This window comes from Anabrus simplex, chromosome 2, assembly GCF_040414725.1.
Source record: "Anabrus simplex isolate iqAnaSimp1 chromosome 2, ASM4041472v1, whole genome shotgun sequence".
NCBI lineage: Eukaryota > Metazoa > Arthropoda > Insecta > Orthoptera > Tettigoniidae > Anabrus > Anabrus simplex.
Window position 1 is genome coordinate 987,904,881 of NC_090266.1, and position 25,006 is coordinate 987,929,886.

At 40.4% G+C, this 25,006-nt stretch overlaps 2 protein-coding genes across 3 annotated transcripts in view; one reads left to right on the forward strand and one right to left on the reverse strand.

Annotated features, from left to right (window-relative positions):
- LOC136863754 (constitutive coactivator of peroxisome proliferator-activated receptor gamma) overlaps positions 1-25,006 on the forward strand; it is a 1,011,420-nt gene that overhangs the window by 527,046 nt on the left and 459,368 nt on the right. The window lies entirely within an intron of this gene.
- Positions 1-25,006, reverse strand: part of LOC136864906 (uncharacterized) — a 349,415-nt gene that overhangs the window by 70,875 nt on the left and 253,534 nt on the right. Inside the window, exons 9-10 of the mRNA XM_068226495.1 lie at positions 22,925-23,040; positions 18,826-19,008 (exon numbers count right to left, since the gene is read on the reverse strand). Of these exons, the coding sequence (XP_068082596.1) occupies positions 18,826-19,008; positions 22,925-23,040 (299 nt within the window). The remainder of the gene's footprint in view (positions 1-18,825; positions 19,009-22,924; positions 23,041-25,006) is intronic.

The window sequence follows — 25,006 nt, forward strand, 5'->3', positions numbered from 1 at the left end:
AAAATGGGGAAGGGGGCATCGGAAGCAGTTTGTCTGCCCTTGCTTTATAATCATCCGAGCGATTCACATTATGCAAATAAACATTTCTTTAATGAACTGATCGAAGAAATGAACACAGTTAAAGGGGTGTATGTAGAAGACGGGATGATTTTATTGGGGGATTGGAATGCGAGAGTGAGCAATAGAGTACCGGTGTCCGGGAAAGAAGTAAAAGCAGGCGGGGGGCTGCAAAGAAAGAGTAAGGATAATGGTGTAAATAGTTACGGAGAAAGGTTATTAGAGTTATGTGCTATAGAACATTTATTTTAAATGGGTGGATGAAGGGGGATAGTTTGGGAAATTTGACGTATATTACAACAAATGGGGGGGGGAGTGTAGTGGATATAGGAATAAGCTCAGAGATAGCGTTAAGGAGAATAATAAGCTTTGAGGTGTTAGAATGTGGATTAACTGAACATATGCCTATCAAAAAAATTGAGAAATTTGGTTGCTGGTGAGAAGGGCAAGCTGGAGGAAAGTAGGGAGAGATATAGGAGTGGAGGAAGGAAGTATGTCTGGGATGATAATGCGAAAGAGAAATTGAGATGAGGTTTGAAAGAGGAGAGAGAAATATTAAGGGTAGGAATTGAAAGGGTGGCAGAAAGGAATGACATGGATAGGGTGCTAGAATTAATAGAACTCCCTGTTTGGAGGGTGGGGAAGAAAGTGGGGAAAAGGTTAGAGGGGAAAAAGAACAAAATGAATGGATGGTTTAATGAAGACTGCAGGAGAAAACGAGAGGTTGTAATGAGAGCCCTAGCGGAGTTTAGGAAGGAGGGGGAGCAAGAAAAAAATGGAAGGAATATTGTAAATTGAGAAAGGCATACAAGGAGGTATTGAATGAGAATAAAAGAGGATGGAAGGAGGCGGAAGCTGAAAAAATAAATAGATATTGTAGAGAGAAGAAATTTGAGAGGAAATGGCTGTCTATAAACAAGATTAGAAGAAGAAAACCGGTGGGGAATTGGGAAAAAATAGGAGAAAACGAATGGGTTAGGCATTTTAAAAGGCTTTTAGAAGGAGAGGGGAATTTTGGTAGAGACATAGACAAGCCATATGTAGGAAGGGAATTGGAAGTAGAAATTCAAATATAGGATGAGGAGATAACAAGGCAGGAGGTGTGAACGGTAGTTCCAATAGTGTGTGGAAGGAGGTTGAGGCAAATGAACCGATGTTGAGGGGGATTGTAACAATTTTTAATAGGTTGCTTGAAACGGGGAAATTTCCGAGGGAATGGAGGAAGAGGGTATTATGCCCAATTTATAAAAGTAAAGGGGCTAGTAGCGATCCTAATAACTATAGAGGAATTACACTCCTAGGCGCGTTGTCGAAGGTGTACCCAGCGGTTTTGGCGAATAGGATAATAAAGTGGACGGAACAGTTTGGGAGGATATCTGAGTGTCAGAATGGATTTAGGAAAGGAAGGAACACAGTCGATAATATTTGGAATCTGGACACCTTGATTACAAAGTATGTGAGGATAGCAGGGTGTAAATTATATATAGCAGCGATTGACTAAGAAAAAGCCTTCCATACGGTCAGTAGGGAGGCGCTATTTATGATATTAAGGGAGGTTGGAATGTCGAAAGAAATGACGGGGGGCAATAGAAACAATTTATGAGGAAGTGTCTGTGATGATTAAATTGCAGGGTGGAAGGATGAGTAGGCCTAAGTGTTTTGAAAAGATGTGCGGGTGAGACAAGGGTGTAAGCTATCCCAGATATTATTTATATTATTTATAAATAATATTTTAGAGGGCCATGGTGGAGAGAGATGGCAATGCCCTTGGATAGGGAAAATAGAGGTTCCGTGGTTCTAATTCGCGGATGACCTATTGATTTTGGCTTTGATGGCAAGTGGGTTGCAAAATGGGTTGGACAAGGTAGTTGAGTATACTAGGAAGTGGTCTCTGAGAGTAAATGTAAGAAAGACTCAGATAATGGTTTGTAGGAAAAGGGGTGGAAGAAAGAATACGGCAGTCTGGAGGCTAGATCAGGAAGAAATTAGACCAGGGGGAAAATTGAGTATCTAAGTGTAATAATTAGTAAGAAGGGTTCTTGGAGAGAACAGTGTAGGAGGGCTAAATTGAAGGGAAGAGGAGCGCTTGTGGCAGTGGGGGTATTAGAAAAGTAATTTCCAGATGTTAAACACAAAATTCAGAAAACGGTGTTTAAATCACTGGTAATGGGCAAAATGCTATTTGGGGTGGAAGTATGAGGAATGGAGAAATGCAGGGGTGAACTAAACCAGGTAGTGGCGAAATTTAGTAAGATCATGGTGGACCTCCCGAACTGTACAGCTAATGCCGGTGCCAGATTAGTCTGTAGAATCGATGGAGGTTGAAATAGCTAAGTGGGTGTTCAGGTATTGGATTAGATTGGAGGAAGGGAAGGATGTTTTATTAGTACAAGAAACGTTTAGTTTTCAGAAAGGTATGATGAATGAAGGTTACTGGGTGAATAAGTGCAAAAAAAGGTTACAACAGATTGGATTGGGGGTATATGGAAATGTTTGATGATGATGATGATGATGATGATGCTTGTTGTTTTAAGGGACCTAACATCGAAGGTCATCGGCCCCAGGAGATGTTTGTGGGAGGTAGGAATAAATGGGTATGGGAAAGGATAGAGGGAAGACTACTAGATATAGAAAGACAGAGTTTAATAAGGAAATGTAGAGAGAGAGAGAGAGAGCCTCTTTATCGTTATTATATAAATTGGTGGAAGTAATAAACCCGAAAACTGAGTTTGAGGGTAGAAGGGATAAGAGAGGTTTGTATTGGTGGGTATTGGGAGTTCCGAGAAACAGGGGATGGGTAGGTAGTGAGAATAAGGGTGGATGTGTGTTATGAGGAGAGAGGTGGGCAGACCTGCATATTTTCAATCAATGTCGAGCTTTGGAGGAGGTCAAGTTTAAACTACTAAGTAAGAAGGAGGTGGATAAGGTAGGGAAATGCTATAAGATGACATCTTGGTTATGTGGAGAGTGGGAGAAAAGAACGAATATAGTGAAATTCTTAAATGTGGCTAGAGGTAGATTTCTAAAGAAGCAGGGAATAACAGGGGTTGTTCAGATAAAGTGGTTCATGCTGAGGGGGGAAGAGGGAAGGCACTCTGCTCAGAGGAATGGGTATCCGCCCTGAGGATATGCGGGAACGGTATCATGGTGGCCATGATATCAGAAGAAGGGGCTGTAGTGTTAGGGGAAGGGGGAGAGCACCTTGCCCTGTGGAATGGTGATCCGCCCGGAGCAAGTTGTTGGGAAGTAGATCGAGGAGTAGTAGTATGGGAGGGTGTGGTATATTTAAGACATGTGGCATGCGAGAGTAGATGTGTTTGTGAAAAGAGCTTGTAACAAGGGAAAGCCTGAGTAAATTAGGTAGGAGTTGAGAATATGGGAGGTTGAGTAGGCTCTGAAGGTAGTGTAAATTTAAGTTGGTATATAGTTTAAGTTTATTGTTGATTGCTGAAATGATTCTTAGAAGCTAGTAAAAGAAGAAAAGTTGTGAGAAGACTGAGTGAACTAATGGACTTGGAATGGAAACTGTTCGTTTGTGTGTAGGTGAGGTGTGGGGAAAGTTGGTTTGTTCTCGTGTATATGTGTGAGGAGAGAGGATAAAGAAGGTGTGTGGAATAGTAATTAAGGTAGATTAAGTGGGACTCTTGTTAAGGAGAAAATGTTGGCTGTATGGAAACTGTGAAAGTATGTAATAATGTCTTTAAAAAAGTATTAAATTGTTTTATGTGCTTTGATGAGGGGTGTGAAAGAATTGATAGTTGATGTTTAAACTTAAGTTTAATAAGATGAAAAGAACTGGGAAAAGTCTGAGTAAACAAACTGTTTGGGTAAGAAAACAGTTTGATGTGTGTAAATGTGATGCTGTAGATTGAGAAGACTGTGAATGTATTGACTTGGAATCGTAAACTGTTTGTATGTGTGTAAGTGCGGTGTGGTAGAGTCAGGGGTTTGTTTAGGAGTATAGGTGTTGAGAAGGTGATGTAAGTGAATGTGTAGAGAATAGAAAATTATGCGAGATGAAGTGGGTAGTGTAGTACAGTAGTAAGGGTTGGTATAATGAAAATTGTGGAATTACGTGACGGAGAGTTAAAAAAGATAAACTGTTATATTAATGTGAGATGTAGCTCGCGGGAAGAGCGCGAGAGAGGAGAGTGTGACGTACCAAGGGAAGAGGGAGGGGTGGGGACCTGACCCATCCCAAGGAAGTTAGGCTAAAGCATGTCTGCACGTGAAAATAAAGGAGAGGGAAGGAAGCGCGCTGACAATGGATCAGAGTGGGAGTGACGTACACATTGGAAGAGTATGGCAGGCCGCGTGATGGGTCGGGTTCTGACACAGGTGGCCTGCCATGCAAGATAGGGAAGGAATACAGTGTCAGCAAGTGTCGGTGAGATATGGTATGCGTTCTCACATGGCGAGGCTGGTGGCTGCGTCAGTCGGGTTGGTGGGCGTGTGTTCCATAGCGGGGCTGGCGCAGCGACCAGTCTACTAATTTTTTGTAGGTGGTGGTCAGGAGTAGGTGATTAGGGTAGTTAGTAGTGCGGTGGCTTCCTGCATGTGTGCTGGCTATCCGCGCACGTGTGGGATGATACTGAGTAGCGCGTAGAGGCGCGCGGCTGTGAGCTTGCATCCGGGAGATAGTAGGTTCGAATCCCACTATCGGCAGCCCTGAAAATGGTTTTCCGTGGTTTCCCATTTTCACACCAGGCAAATGCTGGGGCTGTACCTTAATTAAGGCCACGGCCGCTTCCTTCCAACTCCTAGGCCTTTCCTATCCCATCGTCGCCATAAGACCTATCTGTGTCGGTGCGACGTAAAGCCCCTAGCAAAAAAGATACTGAGTAGATAGAGGTAGTTAATTTAGTTAAGTAGTTTTGAGGTAGATGTAGTGGCTAATTTTTGTTTCGTTCTGTTTTCTTACCTGTAAGGCGATGGTGTATACTAGGGTGGGCAATAAAGATATGTATCTGTATTTGTATATAACAAACATGTACTGAAGAGACAGATTGGAGTATCCAGGAAACCTAATCCATGGCTAACCAAACCAAACCAAACCCCATGGCACTACAGCCCTTGAAGGGCCTTGGCCTACCAAACGACCGCTGCTCAGCCCGAAGGCCTGCAGATTACAAGGTGTCGTGTGGTCAGCACGACGAATCCTCTCGGCCGTTATTCTTGGCTTTCTAGACCGGGGCCGCTATCTCACCGTCAGATAGCTTCTCAATTCTAATCACGTAGGCTGAGTGGACCTCGAACCAGCCCTCAGGTCCAGGTAAAAATCCCTGACCTGGCCGGGAATCGAACCCGGGGCCGCCGGGTAAGAGGCAGGCACGCTACCCCTACACCACGGGGCCGGCTCCATGGCTAACCTCTGAGGTTAAAAACATTATGTCTCGCCGTGATGCTCCTTTTTGACGCTACAGATGTACTTGTGGCCAAACTGACCATGATAATTACAAAAACATAGGAATAAAACTAAACAAATGATACGTAATCTTAAATTTAAATATGTTCGTTATTCAGTAATTTAAATACGGATAGTGCCTGGAAGCACCTCCCAGCTATGGGCATTGGTAGAACGAGGGAAAAGAACCAGGCACCTGACATTCCACTCGACCAGCTGAACGCGTATTTCACGGAAGGCAGGATTATGTCTAATCCTCTTGACAGAGGGCAAACAGATAATGGACCATCACTTGTCCCTCAAAATCGCCCTTGTTTTGCCTTTCGTAAGAAAGTCCTGTACTCTATTAAATATTTTCTTTTTGCTAGTGGCTTTACATCGCACCGACACAGATAGGTCTTATGGCGACGATGGGATAGGAAAGGCCTACGAGTAGGAAGGAAGCGGCCGTGGCCTAAATGTAAGGAGAACACAACACAAAAACACATATTTCGTTATTCGTTGCTAAATATGTATTATGGGAATGTAATAACAATGTCGTTAATCCGGTGCCTCTATGTCCAACCATTCTCAAGTTATGTGCGGAAGTAGTAACTGGTCGTGACGCTCACTGCGCTGTAGAGTCTACCTGGCAGCCTTGACGCTGGGAGTAAACTCGCGCAGTCTTTTCCCGCACTTCATCTGTTACTGCCGTGTTCTCCTGTTGCCAGTGTTAGTGGGCTTATTTATATTTATAATGGATGTAAATATCATTCGTCCGTATCAGTATGAGCCAGAACGAACGACATTTGCTGATCTCCATGCAGATAGCGATCATGACATGGATATGCTAAACACTACAGGCCGTGCCGGCACACGAATTTGGTGTAAATGTAATGAGTGTACCATCATGGATACGGATGAAGAAAGTGTATGCTGTTGTGAATTGGACAGTGTAAAAGCAGTGAAATCTGAGAAATTTATGTGTATAACAGGAAATCCCTCGTTTACAAGGCTTATTTTAGACCGTGAAGTATTGACTATGACAAGGCATAACATGAGCTTAAAAGCTAAGAACATGGCAAGGAAACGTTTACTGACAGCTTTAAATCCATCAAATAGAACTTGGCGTTTTATTTGTTACAAACAGTTCACTTCGTGGGTAAATTCATGGACTGCGATTGGTAAAAAGAACAGAGTTGTCATACCATCATGTGTTGTCAACACCATAAGGAACACATTTCCGGAACCCGATGGCACCTATGTGGGCTTCAAGCTGTAAATGAAAACATGAAATTAAAACTGTAGAATTATGTAAGAGTTTCCTAAGCTTGTTTGCATGATAAATATAGATAATGTATTATTTTGACATGAAGTACGGTACCTCATTTATTGTTGCGAGTGAAATCGTGAGAAGTGCTTCTTGATCAGGTCGTCATTGGAAGGTCGAGGTATTGGAGCGATGTTTTTAAGCAGTGACAGATCCATTGCTTGATCTTCAGGTGAGGCTCTACTATAGTTAGTTTGCAAGAGATTTATTTTGTTCGTTATTGCCTTCTTCCATCCATCGCTTGACGCCTCATATTTCTGTTTTATCACCCAGGCTCCTGTTGATTTTGAGTTCTGAGTTTTGATACCAGCTTTCAGTTTATTGATGTTCCAATTATAGTCTAATGCAGCAATCACTGACCTGAGCTTTAAGCCTCTGTACGAGAAATGAACTATTTTAGGAGCGTATTTCAAACGAAGTCCGCCTCTGTGGTGTAGTGGTTAGCGTGATTAGCTGCCACCCCCGGAGGCCCGGGTTCGATTCCCGGCTCTGCCACGAAATTTGAAAAGTGGTACGAGGGCTGGAACGGGGTCCACTCAGCCTCGGGAGGTCAACTGAGTAGAGGTGGGTTCGATTCCCACCTCAGCCATCCTGGAAGTGGTTTTCCGTGGTTTCCCACTTCTCCTCCAGGCGAATGCCGGGATGGTACCTAACTTAAGGCCACGGCCGCTTCCTTCCCTCTTCCTTGCCTATCCCTTCCAATCTTCCCATCCCTGCACAAGGCCCCTGTTCAGCATAGCAGGTGAGGCCGCCTGGGCGAGGTACTGGTCATACTCCCCAGTTGTATCCCCGACCAAGAGTCTGAAGCTCCAGGACACTGCCCTTGAGGCGGTAGAGGTGGGATCCCTCGCTAAGTCCGAGGGAAAAGCCGAACCTGGAGGATAAACAGATGATGATGATGATTTCAAACGAAGGTTGTGATAACTTTCTAGGCTTCCGGTGTGAACGTAGTGTTTTATATGTTGCACATCTTTTAAAAAAGATTTGTCTAAAACTATTTTCTTCAAGGCTTCATATGAACTTGAATTTCCTTTAATCCACATTTTCTTTCTCTCTCCTCCGTTAATGTATCGTGCTCACAGGATTTCCATTCACCGTTTTCTAACCACTTATGCTCATTTTTTACGTGGTCCAAAATTGGCGTAAATTTATCGATAAACACAGAACTTACATGTTTGTGCTGCCCACCATAAATTATTATGTATTCTGGCATTCACGCTTGAACATCTGGATGATTTTTATCGAGACCATTCATCTTTTTCATTAGCCTTTTTGATATGTGCCAAACATCAAATTCATGTTCAATATCAGGATACTGCGTTCTCAGTAAATACCTTACTCCTTTGTGTCTATCGGAAAGGAAGAGTTTTATATTACAATTTTCTTCCTGTACAATCTTCCTCATCGCGATTTCACACGCAGCCCTTTTAAGATCACCTTTCACCATCACTCTCTGAACAAGTTCCAAATGAGCTATGCGGCCTGTATATGTATCCATTAGTGAATACACTAAATATTTGGCTGAAAAGCCGGGAGAATCGTACTGGCCATCTCCGGCTAACCAAACGGGTTTGGCACTGCTTTTCAAACAATCAATAACATTATTCCTTTCTTGATCCCAAGCACCCTCCACTATCGGACCAGTTACTCGATGAATAATTCTATCATATACAGTTCGTGACATCATATGTAAGTTAACGGACTTGCAGAATGACCGAAAAGGTTCAAACAAAGTGCCTGACAACAATAATGCTGATGATATTAGGACATTTGCTTCCGGTTTCTTTCCTTCCATAGGTTGAGAATACCAACGGACTTTATTACCACAATAGCAAAGTGATTTTACGCACAACATAGTCCCTTAAATGTAACGTGAAATGTTTTTCACTTTACTTTTACAAATGTAACAAATTTCAAAGAGGGTGAGCAAACTTGTCCCCGCTACAAAGAAATATGAACCTGTAATATGTACATCGTCCTGAGTGTATTCGTTATGAGTATCACTAATATAACTTTCACTGTCACTTTCATCTGCTTCATAGAAACTGTCATTCAACTGTTCTTCCATTACGTCACTGTTCAAGGCTGTGTCGGAAGTTGCAACGTCAAAAGTATTTTCTAGCTATTTCACTTCCTAACTCACACTGTGTTTCTACAGTACATTCGTGTCTGTCTGGTGAAATATTTTCACTCATATCATTCTGAACGTCGTGTACATCATTATCGTTATAACTTTCGTTTAATACTGTGTCAACAAACTCCCTTCTTCTTTTAGCCTCATACCTTTCCGTCCTGCTCTTTTCAGTTTCTGACGAGTACTCCCACAGTGTATTTTGTGAAGCGGCCTCCGTATGAATTAGCATTCCTGCCTGAGAAGTATTTCCATCTGTCGACGCCAGACATCTTATTGAAGGAACAGCTGTATTTTTAAAATGCACTGAGCACACAGTAGCTCCCTTACCGGGAGAAAAGTGTTACCTCTTGCAAAATTGTACCCAACTGCTAAACCTTCGAGGCGACTTAGTTCGATTTGGAAACCTATGGAAATGTATTTCTTTCTCTCTACACTTTCGGTTTCTACTCGTTGTGTTGTTACAGCCGTACACACCACAGGAAGGCATTTCGACAAACAGTCACCGCACTATTATAATAAACAACACTTCAAGTAAACGTAAGAACGGCAGAGCGCGTACCGGTACTGCAATAATCAACTGGATGGCTCGCTCAGCGCTTACAGCGCAGTGACGTCACAGCTACTCGTGTTTCCTTAGTTCGCCGGCCTGCAGAGCGGCGCACAGCAAGAGTAAATATATAGTTGAACACTGTCCGATACACTCTTTGATTCTGAGGCAACTTGATTTTTGTGTTGTGTTCTCCTTTAAGGTACAGCCCCAGCATTTGCCTGGTGTGAAAATGGGAAACGACGGAAAACCATCTTCAGGGCTGCCGACAGTGGGATTCGAACCCACTATCTCCCGGATTTAAGCTCTCAACCGCGCGCTCCTAACCGCTTGGCCAACTCGCCCGGTATATTAAATCTAGAGCGAGTGAGGTCGATGATATTCCTATCACTTTTATACATAATATTATTGGTGCTGTTCTCCCCATTCTTACCCATATCTTTAATTATTCTCTGAAGAATGGCACACTACCAATAATTTGGAAATTAGCTAATGTTACCCAACTTCCTAAGAGCCCAGATTCGAAACTTTTATCCGATTACCGTCAAATTTTTATTCTTCCTGCCCTCTCCAAAGCAGTAGAACGGTTGGTACATGTTGAAATACAGGAATACCTGCACTCTCACTCCCTTCTGGATCCGCTGCAGTCTGGCGTCAAGAAGGGCCATAATACAGCGACTGCCTTACTGAAAGTGACTGACGACATCAGACAAGCAATGGACGAAAGACAAGTGACTATACTCACACTCCTCGACTTCAGCAGTGCTTTTGACACGATCAATATTTAGGTATTGTTAAAAAAAAACTTGAATCATTTTTTGGTACTGAAGCTTCGAAATTTTTCCGCTCTTACCTTACAGATCGTAAGCAACGTGTTATAGCTCACGATATTACTTCACAATGGCGGGTCAGGAAGGCTGGAGCTCCACAGGGTTCTATCCTTGGTCCGCTCCTGTTTGCCCTCTCTATTAATGACATATCCTATAAAATAAAGTATAATAGATATCACCTTTTTGCCGATGACATCCAAATTTACTGCCACGATAATATAAAAAGATATACCGCACGCAATAAGAGATATTAACTCCGACCTTCAACAATTCAGTGTGTACGCCAATGAAAACTCTCTCCTCCTTAACCCGGAAAAAACTCAAACTATTATAATCGGTTGTCAGAAATTATTAAACGCCATGTATAAAAATGATACCATTCCTCAGGTGACATTAAATGCAACCGTAATCCCGTTTAGTAAGGAAGTGAAGAACCTAGGTATGACCCTGACTGAAACTCTTGACTGGTCTGCACACGTAGGAAATACATGCAAAAAGATGTACGCGACACTACATCCTTTAAAACGACATGAGAACATTTTGCTACAAGACGTAAAGATAAAACTTCTCCAACATTGATACTACCAATACTTGACTATTGCGACATTGTCCTCGTTGATGCGACACGTGAACAAACTACCAAACTTCAACGAGCATTGACTCTGGTCTTCGATTTGCCTTTAACTTTAACTCCTAGCTACACAGCTCTTTCCTGGCTGAAACCCGAAAGGCGACGGAAGTTTCACATACTTACGTTGATTTATCGAACTCTGAAGGAAAATCTACCCGAATACATTTCTTCAAAATTCCATTTATTATCCTCATTCCATAATTGTAACACTAGATTTGGCACTTCCCTTGCCATTCCCATCAACCACTCTTCAATATATAATAGATCCTTCGTTGTGGCTAGGTCACGACTTTGGAATTCACTTCCAGCTGCTGTCAGGAAGCTCTAACTCAACAACAAAATTTAAAATAGCATGCATAGATTACCTGTTGAATACCGTTGATTGTTTCGTGTGCTTGGTGACGTCTGATAGGTTGTGTGATTGTGGCACGTAGGCTACTGAACATTCTACTGAACAGCTGAAGAGCACTGTTGTTTTTATAACTATTATTAGGTTGTTGTTATATTTTTATAGTTATAGAGTAAATGTACATGATATTTAGCTTTTAACTCTTGTACATAGATAACTGTTTATTGCCACACTTGTATTTCTGTTAATTTATTATGTATTGTGTTCTGTTTATGCACTGATTACGTTTTTCAGTTAGTATGCAACATTTCATTAGGACTTTTCTCATTCTTTTTTTACTTTTATGCTCCGGATCACTTGTTATTTTGTTTTATTTGCCGAGCTTAACTTTCATTCTTTTTTATATGTTCTCCATATGTGTTATTTAGGTTAGTTACCCTAGTAACTGTAGATATGCCAGAAAATGAGCTGGATCAGAAATCTTAGGAGCGTGCAGCTGTGAGCTCGCATCCGGGAGATAGTGGGTTCGAACCCCACTGTCGGCAGCCCTGAGGATGGTTTTCCGTGGTTTCCCATTTTTATACCAGGCAAATGCTGGGGCTGTACCTTAATTAAGGCCACGGCCGCTTCCTTCCTATTCCTAACCATTTCCTGTCCCATCGTCGCCATAAGACCTGTCTATGTCGGTGCGACGTAAAGCAACTAGCCAAAAAAAAAAAAAAAATTAGAATAAAATAGTACATCTCTTTTATATAAATAATTATGTATTAATTGTAATTCATATGGTTAAGTGTAAGAGAGGGCCACGAGCCCTAACTTCGCCACTCCTAAAGTCAAATAAATAAATAAATAAATAAATAAATAAATAAATAAATAAATATGTATGCAGGACCGCGCGGTCCCATTCGCCGCATAGTACCAGTGATTGCCGTGGTTAGGGATGGTGGGGGGAGAGAGAGAGAGAGGGAGAGAGGGACACACACGAACTGGCTGAGCACCCCGCTGCTACTCCTGTCTATGCGGTGCTTAAATGAGCTAACTTTGACACTCCAAAACAGATGCTAAATATACAACTGGGCATCTAATTTTGATATGACTGAATAAAACCTTCCTGTTGAATTTGTCGTACCAAATGTCAATCAGATCGGATATTAGCAGATGGAATGGTTTCCTTGTAAGTCAAGTTTCAAGCAATCTAAATGAAATTGAGACACTTGAACTTGACATCCCCAAGCATGAGGATTTTATCTACATACAGTTTAATTTCTGTAACTCGGGGTTCAAGTGTTTGTGTTCATTTTAATGCATCTCTTCATCTACACACAATATGTCACACTACCAACCACCACTGAGACTTGCAGCAGTGAATACATTCCTCCTCGTAGGGTTGACATCAGGGAGGGTATCCAGCTATAAAATTATGTGAAATCCACATGAATTGCTGACCCTAGAAAATTGGGAAATAGGCCAGAAGATGATGAATTCTGGCACTCTAGTGCCTCTTAAAACTGACAACTAATGAAGGGATATCAAAACTCTCACCATTTTAGGAGAGACTACTTATTGCACCCATCATTGATAGGTTCAATTTTTACAATTTGAGGAAATTTGTCTTCATAACCTCTTCAACACTGTCACCATGCAGAAATGAGTGGCAGGAGAAGGAAGTACATATCAATTAATGGTCAGTTTATTATTATTATTATTATTATTATTATTATTATTATTATTATTATTATTATTATTATTATTCGTTTTAGTGGTTTTGGTCATTATTGACCATCATCCCCATATACTTGCACATGGTGAATCATATCTGATAACTGGTGTTTTGGGATGACTATGGTAATGTGTGACCAATTATATGGCATAGATTTGGATATGTGTTGTGGGACTTCAACATTTTGCTGGAGAGAGTAAAATTCTCTGGGTGAAAACCACTTTCATTACAGCTATATCATTAAAGATTTTTTTTTTTTTCAGTATAAAAGGTATCACAAATTGTTTTCTGTAGATATGCCAGAAAATGAGCTGGATCAGAAATGTTTAATATACTTTTTTCCTAACGTTTTTTGCACTTTTTGTTAAAATTAACTGTTTGATAAATGTATGCAGTGAGTACTTGTATACCCACTAAACTTCCCTTGTGCTTAGGAACATTGTAATAATCTCTATCCCAGTTTTCTCTCCCATGTATCCTCTACCAAAATACCAGCTTTCATGATAAATTTGGTGCATTATTCCCTCAGAATGGCAAAAATGTAACTGTAGGTGGTTTGAGTTAAAAACAAAGTATTTGCTGGAAATTTGATATGTACAACCTGAAAAAATAATTTTATGTACTATATATATATTGCCCAAGAATACATGAGTGCAAGAGGTTGGAGGAGAGAATGTTCATTAGTGTAAGTTAGCTGTTGAGTTCCAGAATCAGTGGAGGGTGGTTTAATTGATCCACAATTTTTGTTACTTTGTGAGCGAGTTACAGTTACATGTAAAAGTAGATGTAAATAGGTAATACAGTAAATTTTGGTGTTAGTATAATCTATGCTTTGAATGTATTTAATGCATCATTACCAGCATCAGTTTGCCAGAAGATAGTTTTCTTGTTCAGGATATAAATGTTGCCTGTAGACTTGTATAGTCCTGACGCTCATCGTATACCCAAGCGGTATCTTCTGATCTCAAAACTTGGCCCTCCCTGGTAATAATGAGGGTTGACAGTCTGCCCGCCCTAGTGATAATGAGGGTTGACAGTCGGCTCCTTTCCTCTGGACACAAGAGGCGCGTGTCGTTTAAAAGGCAAGTGAGCTCTGTCAAAAGCAAGGTTGTCATATTTTGCGTCGATTATTTAAACATGTTAACATTTTATTTATTCGAAAGACAAAATATAAATATAAAAACTTGATAATGAACCACAGCACAAACCAATATCGCAGAATAATTTGTTTCGTGCTTAACCCATGCGGTGGTCGCAGATGTTGAAAGAAAGAAAGAAAGAAAAAACAGGAAGAAGGCATTGGCAAATAAACTCGACAAAGACTAAACGTAAATTGATACCAAAGTAGGCCCATTAAAATATTAATTTTATGCTGCTAATATTAGTGTCTCGCTTTCAGTAAAGAAATGAAAAGTGCAACAATTTTTTACAATTTGTTTTATGTCGCACCGACACAGATAGGTGTTATGGCGACTATGGGCTAGGAAACGTCTAGGAGTGGGAAGGAAGTGCCCGTGGCCTTAAGGTACTTCCCCAGCATTTGCCTGGTGTGAAAATGGGAAACCACGGTGAACCATCTTCAGAGCTCCCGACAGTGGAGCTTGAACCCATTATCTCCCCGATGCAAGCTCACAGCTACGCGCCCCTAACCGCACGGCCAACTCGCCTGGCAAAGGAAAAGTAAAATCAGGAACTAGGGACTGGGATAATAATAATAATAATAATAATAATAATAATAATAATAATAATAATTGTCCGCCTCTGTGGCGTAGTTGTTCAGTGTGATTAGCTGCCACCCCCGGAGGCCCGGGTTCGATTCGCGGCTCTGCCACGAAATTTGAAAAGTGGTACGAGGGCTGAAACGGGGTCCACTCAGCCTCGGGAGGTCAACTGAGTAGAGGTGGGTTCGATTCCCACTTCAGCCATCCTGGAAGTGGTTTTCCGTGTTTTCCCTCTTCTCCTCCAGGCAAATGCCGGGATGGTACCTAACTTAAGGCCACGGCCACTTTCTTCCCTCTTCCTTGCCTATCCCTTCCAAGCTTCCCATCCCCCACCAAGGCCCCTGTTCAGCATAGCAGGTGAGACCGCCTGGGCGAGGTACTGGTCATTCTCCCCGGTAGTATCCCCCGACCAAATGTCTCACGCTCCAGGACACTGCCCTTGAGGCGGTAGAGGTAGGATCCCTCTGAGTCAGAGGGAAAAACCAACCTTGGAGGGTAAGCAGATTAATAATAATAATAATAATAATAATAATAATAATAATAATAATAATAATAATAATAATAATAATAAATATCGGAGTATGTAGTTCGGACAAAAAATAGCCAGCAAACTTAGCTACTTTTAAAACAAATGCAGTATTTACCTTACCTCTATTCGTCGTCCTCGTCATTGTCTGCTAGGTGAATTACAAATCTATCTTGGTTGCTATCCGTGTCGTGTTTCATGTATTTCTCTTCTGTCTTAATGGTGCTTCGAACACAAGCAGACCACCTCTCAGGACCGATCGTTCCAGCTCCTTCACGAAGAAGTTGACACGCACTAGCACTCAAAGTTAGCGTAACATTATTTTTCCTAACATATGTCTTCAGCTGAAACCAGATCATTTCTATGAGGTTTAAAATACAGTGATATGGAGGGAGTCGCAAAACTTCGTGTCCACGTGAGGCTGCGATCTCCTCTACAGCGTACCTTTTACTGATATTGGCTGATTTGATTTCCTGCAACATAACTGCCTTGATGGGTACAGGTTTTGGCACGGGAATGTTATTGTACTCCATAAACTTAATAATGTCCTTAATATTAGTGTTCATGGATGGAAAGCTAATCAGCTGCCGCGAATGATAGCTTGCGTTGTCCATCACGATTACACATTTTCGGTCACGTGGTAGGTTCTCTAGAAGATGAGACCTAAACCACTTTTCTAAAACTTGAGCTGTCATTTTGTCATGGCTATCAGCTTTGCAGTCTCCAATGTTTTTAGCCGATAAATAAAGGCAATTCTCAACCCAGCCCTCACTGCCTCCAGCATGCAATACCATAATACGCTTGCCCCGCGATGTTGGTGCTTTCAGTTTGCAATTACAAGTTCCATCATCCCACCCTTTCTTCACAATGCCATGAGTATCGTACCAAGTTTCATCTCGATAGACAACTCTGCATCCCTTGGAACGCAACTTCCGGAGACGCTCTATGAATTTATATCGCCAAGCTACTATTCTAGCAGATTCTATTACAATCTGTTTTTTCTTCAGAATACGGAAACAAAACCCAAGTTTTTCAACAGCTGTCGTAGAGTAGTTTTTTCATAAGGAAAGCCACACACATTTTTCAAATGTTTTAACAGTTCCTGTACGGTTGGTGACTTACCTTTAGTAAAGAATGCATATACCTCGCGTCTCACCAAATCACAGCAAAAATCATCAATTTTATTAAAGATAACCCTATTATTACCACACTTTTTCGGAGTTGTAGGTCCCCTCTTTACTATTTTACTTACAGTTTTCCTGTTAAGTTTCAACATTTTAGCTGTCTCAGAAATATAACCCTTGCGAACGTTGTTCTTCATAACGTATTCGTATGCGTTACATACCGGCCGTTGACTTTGCTTTCTTAAAGTTTTAGTCGCCTTTCTTTTCTCCGCGGAACGACTACTACCCGGCTGTGTATCACACGCGGGCGCGGAACCATTATTGCTCGGCTGAATATCAATCGTGGGCACGGAACCACTGCTGCTCGGCTGAATATCACTCGCGGGCGCGGAACCACTGCTACCCGGCTGAGTATCATTCGCGGACACGGAACCAGTACTACTCGGTCGAATATCACTGTTACCGGTGCTCGGTTGAGGATCGTTTGCCTGCACTGACAGATTTAATTCAGGATTTTCTGATGCGATAATTTCCAGGTGTGATTCCCACGGCCTCCACATTACTGCGTGAAGTGAAGTGAAAAACAACACACTTCACAAATATTAATTAACGAAGCAAAGATATAATCCAAAACTTTCAAACAGCGAACAAAGCAAGTGTGAATTGTCTGAGCTGAAAAGAGAGACTGACGTCTATTTAACAAGAGGTGCATTGGCAACAGAGCTGTGAGGATTTCTGAAGGGGAATGCGAACTTCCGTTTTAAAGCCCACTGCCGTCATAAATCACCCCCTGCTAGGCCCGTAAGTGGCCAGGGTGATCAAACGTTTGCCGAACTCTTTGAATGCCGCGTCAGGACTATATGATGTATGATAATGAGCCTATACTTCTGAGATCCCCAACCCTTTTTGTCAGGGGGCCACATTGGGTAGGCAGGAAGAAGGCCATGTTAAAAGAAATCAATCAAAAGTAATTTTCAAGTATTTTACAACTGCTCAAAATTGAAGCAAATACAAAGCCTAACATCTTCAAATCAGTGTAGGCCTCTTGATGCCAACACAACAGGAAGTGCATAGAAGCAGGTGTTAGAATTCTTAGTTAACCATCCACTGGATCATAAGAGTGACTACAAAAAAACTATACAGCTAACTGCCTATGATATATTATTGTATAACAGCATTGTGTGCCCTCTGACGGCAGATTTAAAGAAATAATTATGTGCATTTCATTGAATATAAGTCAATACATTATTTTTTAGCATGTTATTCTGAATGTTTAATGAAAGGGATGGTGATAGAAAAATTCAAGAAGATAAGAGGTAAACAGCTTACAGGGAATCTGCCACCTAGGCAACAGCCCTAAAGGCAGATCAGTGTTGATTGATTGATTGATTGATTGATTGATTGATTGATTGATTGATTGATTGATTGATTGATTGATTGATTGATTGACTGGTGTGATGCACTTTTAAGTTGTAAATTAAATGATTTATAGCAAGTTAACTATGAGATATCATTATAATATTTACAGTTACCTAACCAGTGAAGGTATCAAGTTGAAGGGTCCTCCATCCGATGAAATCACCAACTTCATTGGAAATGTTGTCCTTTTATTACAATTTTTCTCATTATTGTTGGTTACTTTTCCAATCATGATATGATTTATGAATTAAATCCAATGTTTTACAAATATTAAAGATTTAGTGTTTCAGTCTTTATCTTAAGTGCCTCAGCTGTTGTACTGTTCTATTAGCTCCATTTGAAAACTATGCATGTCGTGTAGATTGGAGGAATAGCATATATTCAGGTTCCTACATTGCCTAGTTGACTGAAACCTCCTGAAAAGGCAATTAAGGGTAAATTACAGTACCGTACATCAAACAACAAGACCGGAAGAATTAAACATGTATAGGTTGTGGGAATTAGAATTTATTATTAGGAGTTGAGATTAGGTTCTGTATCCAGTTATCAGTGCAGAAATTAACATATCAAGTGAAGATAGTCCAAACTGAATATTTTACCAAGTACTCCCTTTGCGTGCAACTTAACATAGCATATTATTTAGTCGGAAGTATAATAATTGATCAAGATATCTTGACAGGGGCTGCCTAGCAAAGGCAATAAAGGCATGCTTGGGTTTGTTTCCCCATAAGAAAGTTGAAAACTTTGAAACAAGATTTACTCTACTGAAGAGCACTTGACCCTGAGGTCTTTATTGATTGAGAAAGTATTCTGAAGTCAGATTAGTACCTCCTTGGGTAATTCCATTAATGGTACAACTGCACTATTCTATCATATGAAACATTAAAGAGCTCAAGACCTACATGCAGTGATGAAAGATAAATATGAAGTGTAGTTCTATGTTGAACATTTTTCTTAAGAATTGCATTTCTGCCAGGTGCAAAAGAATTGGTTCTCTACTGACATTAATTGTTTGTATTAGACTTGTTTAATCCATTACTAGAGTTTTTGCTACCTGTAGTGATCTGAGAAAAGAAGCGATTTGCTGTCTGTGGGAATCTGTAGATTCCTCAATACGGAGTGCCTGTTTTAACTGCCTTGCAGACTGTCCACCAGACCCTTCCAATATCATTGCCATAAGCGTCTTGACACTTGCTGGGGATAGTACCACATTTCCACTGTCAGCTCTGCTTCTTTCCTGTAAGAACAAGAAAGGAAGATTTATCGTTATTTAATGAGAAGTGGAATACAGCTACATTTATTAACTTTGTTGATGTACTTAGTTTAATTTCTGTATTCCTTCTCAATAAGCAAGGATATTTTAAATTCTGGCTAAAATAGAAGCAAATAACAATTAGATTCATAAGAAGAAATCCAATGACTTTTGGATATATACAGTTTTCACTTTTTTACTTATATATTACTTCTATTTAGTATAATCTTTCATAATCTCATCCAATTGACTGTTGAAATAATTCAATATTGGTCCAGTTAATTTGAGCAGTTCTTCTCTAATTGTTTGAAAAATAGTCCTCTCTTGTAAATTATTTACTTATTTTGGTGGTGTCAGTGCATTACATAACATGTACATTTTTGGGAATTTAAAGTTGTCAGAAAACAAGAAAGTAGTGAAAGTTGTAAATAACATATCTTTGTATAAGGTAAATTTAAGGGTTCCATCTTTTCAATACAGTAAAATTATATTGTGCAGTGGATCACAACATGTATAATATGGTACCTGTTTTGACACTATGTTTGTGTCATCATCAGCCGATCATTAAAAAGAGCAAAAGAACAAAATATACGAGACAGTATTCACACATATGACACACAAATGACAAGTGTAACACTTAAAAGTAAGATAGTCCTTGACGACAGATCCACATTAAAGTTTAAAAGCATGATTCTTCTTGTTATAACATATTTAAGAAATGATAGTCTTGATTAATCTTGAAGTGAGGAGGAAAGCCAAGCTTTAATGCTGAGTCTTAATTGGATATGTGTTTAGAATTTTGAATATACACATTATACAGTATATTATTTTATATCTCAAGTAGAACACACTAATTTGATATGTGACAGTCGTCTTTTAATTTTTTTAAAGGTAAGTTGTCTGCTCTTTAGAGTTACCTTTTCCCATTTTCACACCAGGCAAATGTTGGGGCTGTACCTTAAATACGGCTACGGTCGCTTCCTTCCCACCCTTAGCCATTTCCTGTCCAATCGTCGCCATAAGACCTATCTGTGTCGGTGCGACGCAAAGTCAATTGTAAAAATAAAAAGCTACCTTTTGCAATGTTTCGTAATTATGTAGTGGTCAATTATCTAAATATTAGATCACTTAAATAATATTAATAACAAATTAGGTATGAAGTCAAAGAAGTGTTTGTGTTAAAGGGTTTCCAGAGTAGAACAGGAAACATTGTAAAGCAATGTAGGGGGTAGGTTGCAATATTAATAGATTTGATTTCAAAAAAAGAGGAAAGTACATGTTGGCCTGCCTGCTCATACCTATTTGCCAACCTGGCCTCTTCTCTGTCAGTTATCAATGCACAAGTATATTTCTTGATAGTACAAACCTTCTAGATTCCTTTCTCTGTCATACCTGCTAGCATTGTTGGTGTTAACACACTGTGCTGCCTGCTCATTTCATTCAGCTGTAATGTAGTCCAAAGTTGAGTCGAGTTTCCATCATCTACTACAAGGCATACTGAATTCCGAGCCTTTCCTAAATGAAATCGTAGGATCCTCTACTAGGTGATGATATCTCAGTCAATGTCTTTTTTCACCCATATTTTTTAATCTCTAAATTCTTTCTTCTTCCTGGTCTTTTCCTAGTCACCTGGGATTGGCAGTTTGTTTTGGATCCAGCCCAGTTTTACGGCCAGATGCCAACCCTTGGTGGAGGGATGTATTCAATGCCACATGTTTCTGCTGAGCCTGATCTAGAAGAATTAACCAGACAAAGTTAAAATCCCCGACTCAGCCAGGAATCGAACTTGGGGTCCTTTGAACCGAAGGCTACTGTGCTGAGCTGGACTAGCTATTAAATTCTTTGCATTCGTTATCATCTTATTTACCATCAGAACCTATGAAATGGCGTATGATTTTTAGTGACGGGGGTGTCCGAGTTCGGCTCGCCAGGTGCAGGTCTTTCGATTTGACGCCTCTAGGTGACCTGCACATCGTGATGAGGATGAAATGATGATGATGAAGACGAGAGATACACCCAGCCCCCTTGCCATCGGAATTGAGTCAGCTTTGAGTAACAGGAACTACAGTATACAGGAGCTCTAGAAATGCTGGATAGAACAACTATAACGTTGTGACCAAATTTAGTCTGAAAATGTTGAAAGTTTTTTAATAAAAAAATCCTTTACGTCGCACCGATACAGATAGGTCTTATGGCGACGATGGGATAGGAAAGAACTAGGAGTGGGAAGGAAGTGGCCGTGGCCTTAATTAAGGTACTGATCCAGCATTTGCCTTGTTTGAAAATAGGAAACCACGGGAAACCATCTTCAGAGCTGCCGACAGTGGGGTTCGAACCTACTATCTCCCGAATACTGGATACTGGCCGCACTTAATCGACTGCAGCTATCGAGCTCGGTGTGGAACGTTTTAAGAATAAATGATACATATAAAAGAAAAGATGTGTACGATGAATAAAAGTTACTTTAATAAACAGTATAAAGTTATCTGATAGTATGCAGAAGCACGTCTGATCGTATTGTTGTAAATGAAACAGCAGCACGCAGTTGCATGTCTGATCATAATACTGTAAATGATACAACTGACAGCACCGTGAACTTCTCCCACATAATATCTTCTTCCTGCAATCTTTATGCGTGTCCCAAGTGGAAGTTGTAATTCTGATCACCTCGTTCGTGAGTCAGTCAACTTGTGCTCTCCAGCAATTTTGACTCTAGAACAGTGCAGTGTGGTGCCAATATCCCAAAAACTGTTGGTTTTAGGGCCCATAGGGACATAATGAGATTTGTTTCATGCATCGTAGGTAAGATTTGAAACGAGCTTTGTCTCGTCCTTGTACAATAAATTCGATGTTCACCTATGTTAGCCTATGCTATTGTATCAAAGGGCCTAAGTCTAGGACAGGAGCTGAATTTTGAAAAGTCCTGTCTTAGTGCACCTCTAGGGCAAAAGTTGAACCCTTGTTTCTAATTTCAGCTTTCAAGATATTTTCGATCTGGAGATACAGTGATCGGTGAGTGGTATTTGGCTTTTATATACAGTATATAGAGTAGCGATGGAACTTCTGGGCATTTGAAATGCTGAGGTCTCTTCTGTAAGGATTGTGTTGGATCTATTTGCGTTCCTGTGATGATTTTCAAAGTTACTTACAGAATTGCAAGGGTTTTTAACACAAGTTTGTCAGAGAGTGTCAACATATGGCAGTTTGAAATAAACAGATATTCTTCTATCGACTTTCTGTGTTTGAAATTCTATTTCGTTGATCTTTAGTTTCCTCTTCATCCTCACTTGAACATTTCTTCGGTTTTTGTCTTTCCTCCTCTGTTTAGTGGATATGCTCGAACTCTCATAGGGTTGTTGGTTTGTGCCATGTCTTTCATCGTAATGGTCCATTAATGTCATCTTTTTTTTTCTGTTAGTCACATCCGCAAATTTTTTTGAATAGATTCACCGTTTCTTCCACTGATAGTATTGTACGCATGTAATGACACTCGCATTGTATCTGAGAGCAGGTATACTGTCAATGGGTATAATGGGACAGTTTTATAATAGGATAATAGTCTAAAAACTGCCTTGATTTAGGTTATATAAATTACTTATACTTCTTTGCTAAGTTGAGTGTTTTCTGTATTCCTTCTCAATTTCACGAAGTTTCTTTTTGACATCTTGATGACTGGTAGTTCCTTTCTTTCAGGAGAGAACAAATGAATGTTCCTATCTGTTTCCTGACTTAACAAGCTCTGCACAGTGCAGTAATGCTGACTTATACGTTGAATATTGTTTCGTTGCATAGCAGTGCCAAGTGTGCTTTAGAATAGTAACATACCTGGGTTCTGAGGCAAATGCTGGAAAATGATACTTAGCCTAGTTCAGAGTTTCACTCTTGCATTATAAAATTTTACCTGTAATAATTCCACGTCAAAATAGTTGAATCTGTCTGGGCTGGGTTCCTTAGTTGAGCTCCGAAGCCTGCTGTCAAGTAAATTTTCAGCACTGGATTGTACTATGAGCAGTACTGCTGCTGGAACAATAAAAAAAATGAAGTACCAACGCATTTTATCCCTCAATTAATTTACTCGCAACTAGTTCTTATGGCTGTATATGAGGCTCTGGGATCTGTTAAGTCATTAGACCGAGGTACTACTTCTGTGTGACTTTTTAAATGTGTTATTGTTGTGCTAGTGTGATTCATTATTTTAGACTATGAGTAGCTAAGTTTAAACGTCATAGTATTTGCTTAGAATAAATATGGAATCATCTGGGATGAAATTACTGCTGTCAGATTCATATTGGAATGCTGGAATTACTGCAGTTCTCTAGGTTTGGTTTTCTTACAGGCTGAGTTTTGTCAGTCAATCAGATGACCACTTTCTTGTAGTAAAGGTATTTTGGAATTTGAAACTGTAATTTGATTAGAGGGTGCCAAGCAGTTGTTAATCCATAAATATGTACATTTCATGAGTTTGTAAGCACTTGGTTCCTTTTTTTAATGTTGCTTTGTCTCAAAAGTTGTGAATCCTGTCATTGTGCCAATTTTAATGCTATGTCATAGATAGAAATATGTATGTATGTCGGGTATTCAGCCCGAAGGCTGGTTTGATCCTCAGCAGCTCCGCCAAGCTATGTCATATACAAACATGGACAAAAGTATTCATACCCCTACCCATCCAGTACAAAATGCTTTATTGCTGGACCAATACGGAGTACGGGTCAAAATTACAAATCCAAACGTATACCTTGTACAGCAGTGGCCATTACAAAGCACAAAATAAACTGGAAGTAAATAACAGTACATAACAAAGCAACAAATGCGTACTCCATGACACTACTTGTCTGGACATGAGAATTCATACCTTAAGTGTAAGAATGGGGTTTGAACGAGTAAACAGAAACCTGTGTTGTTCCGTTTCATTAGTTATGTAGTAGATGCAGACAGAGATGGACTGATCAGCTGGTCAGAGACGGTACTAGTCCAGTGGCGAGGAAAACTAGGGAAAAGTCTGAAGAGAGACGACTTATTCTACGCCTTCAACAAAGGGAAATCGTATTCCGAGATTGAAAACATCATTGAAAGGAGTAAACCAACTGTGCAAAGCATACAAGGTTAAAGGGACAGGGTGTTCTTATAGGCAAGAAAAGAAGAGGACGTCCGAAGAAACTGACCGCACGAGAAGAAAGGTTCATAGTAACCACAATTAAAAACAACCACACACTACATCTTTGGCAATAGCATCGCAGCTGGCAGAATATTTCCATCATGCAGTGTCACACAAAACAGTAAGGAGGGTCCTTCATCGTGCTGGGTATCGATCAAGGGTCCCACACTTAACGAAAGTGAATCGATGGAATAGACTACAATTTGCAAAAGAATATGTGACGAAAGATAATGCGTTTTGGTCGACAGTGATGTTTACAGATGAGAGTAAATTTAATATTTTCCGAAGTGATAGACGCATTTGAGTGTAGACACAGAGCTCGATGAGCAGAACCTCATTACCACTGTGAAGCACGGCGGGGGTGTGGTTACGGTGTGGGTGTGGTTACGGTGTGGAGCTCAATGCCCGCTTCAGGTGTCGGGGAGTTGGTATTTATCGAGGGGACTATGGACAGATTTCACTATTTGAACATCCTGAAAGAAGCAAAAGCGCCGAAAAGCTTGGGATTGCTAATGAGTTTTACTTCCAACACGACAACGACCCTAAACATACGGCGGGAATTGTTCGTTTTTGGGTACCCTACAACACGACGCACACATTAAAAACACCTCTCCAATCTCCGGATACCAACCCCATCGAACATCTATGGAGTGAATTGGAGTCCAGACTAAGAGAACACCACATAACAAATAAAGCACTCTTGAAACAGTTACTACAACAAGAATGGGGAACATTTCATCTGAACTAACACGGAAACTGGTGGTCTCAATGCCCAGCAGGTTAAAAGAAGTAATATACAGGAAAGGCAAACAAACGCGCTACTGATCG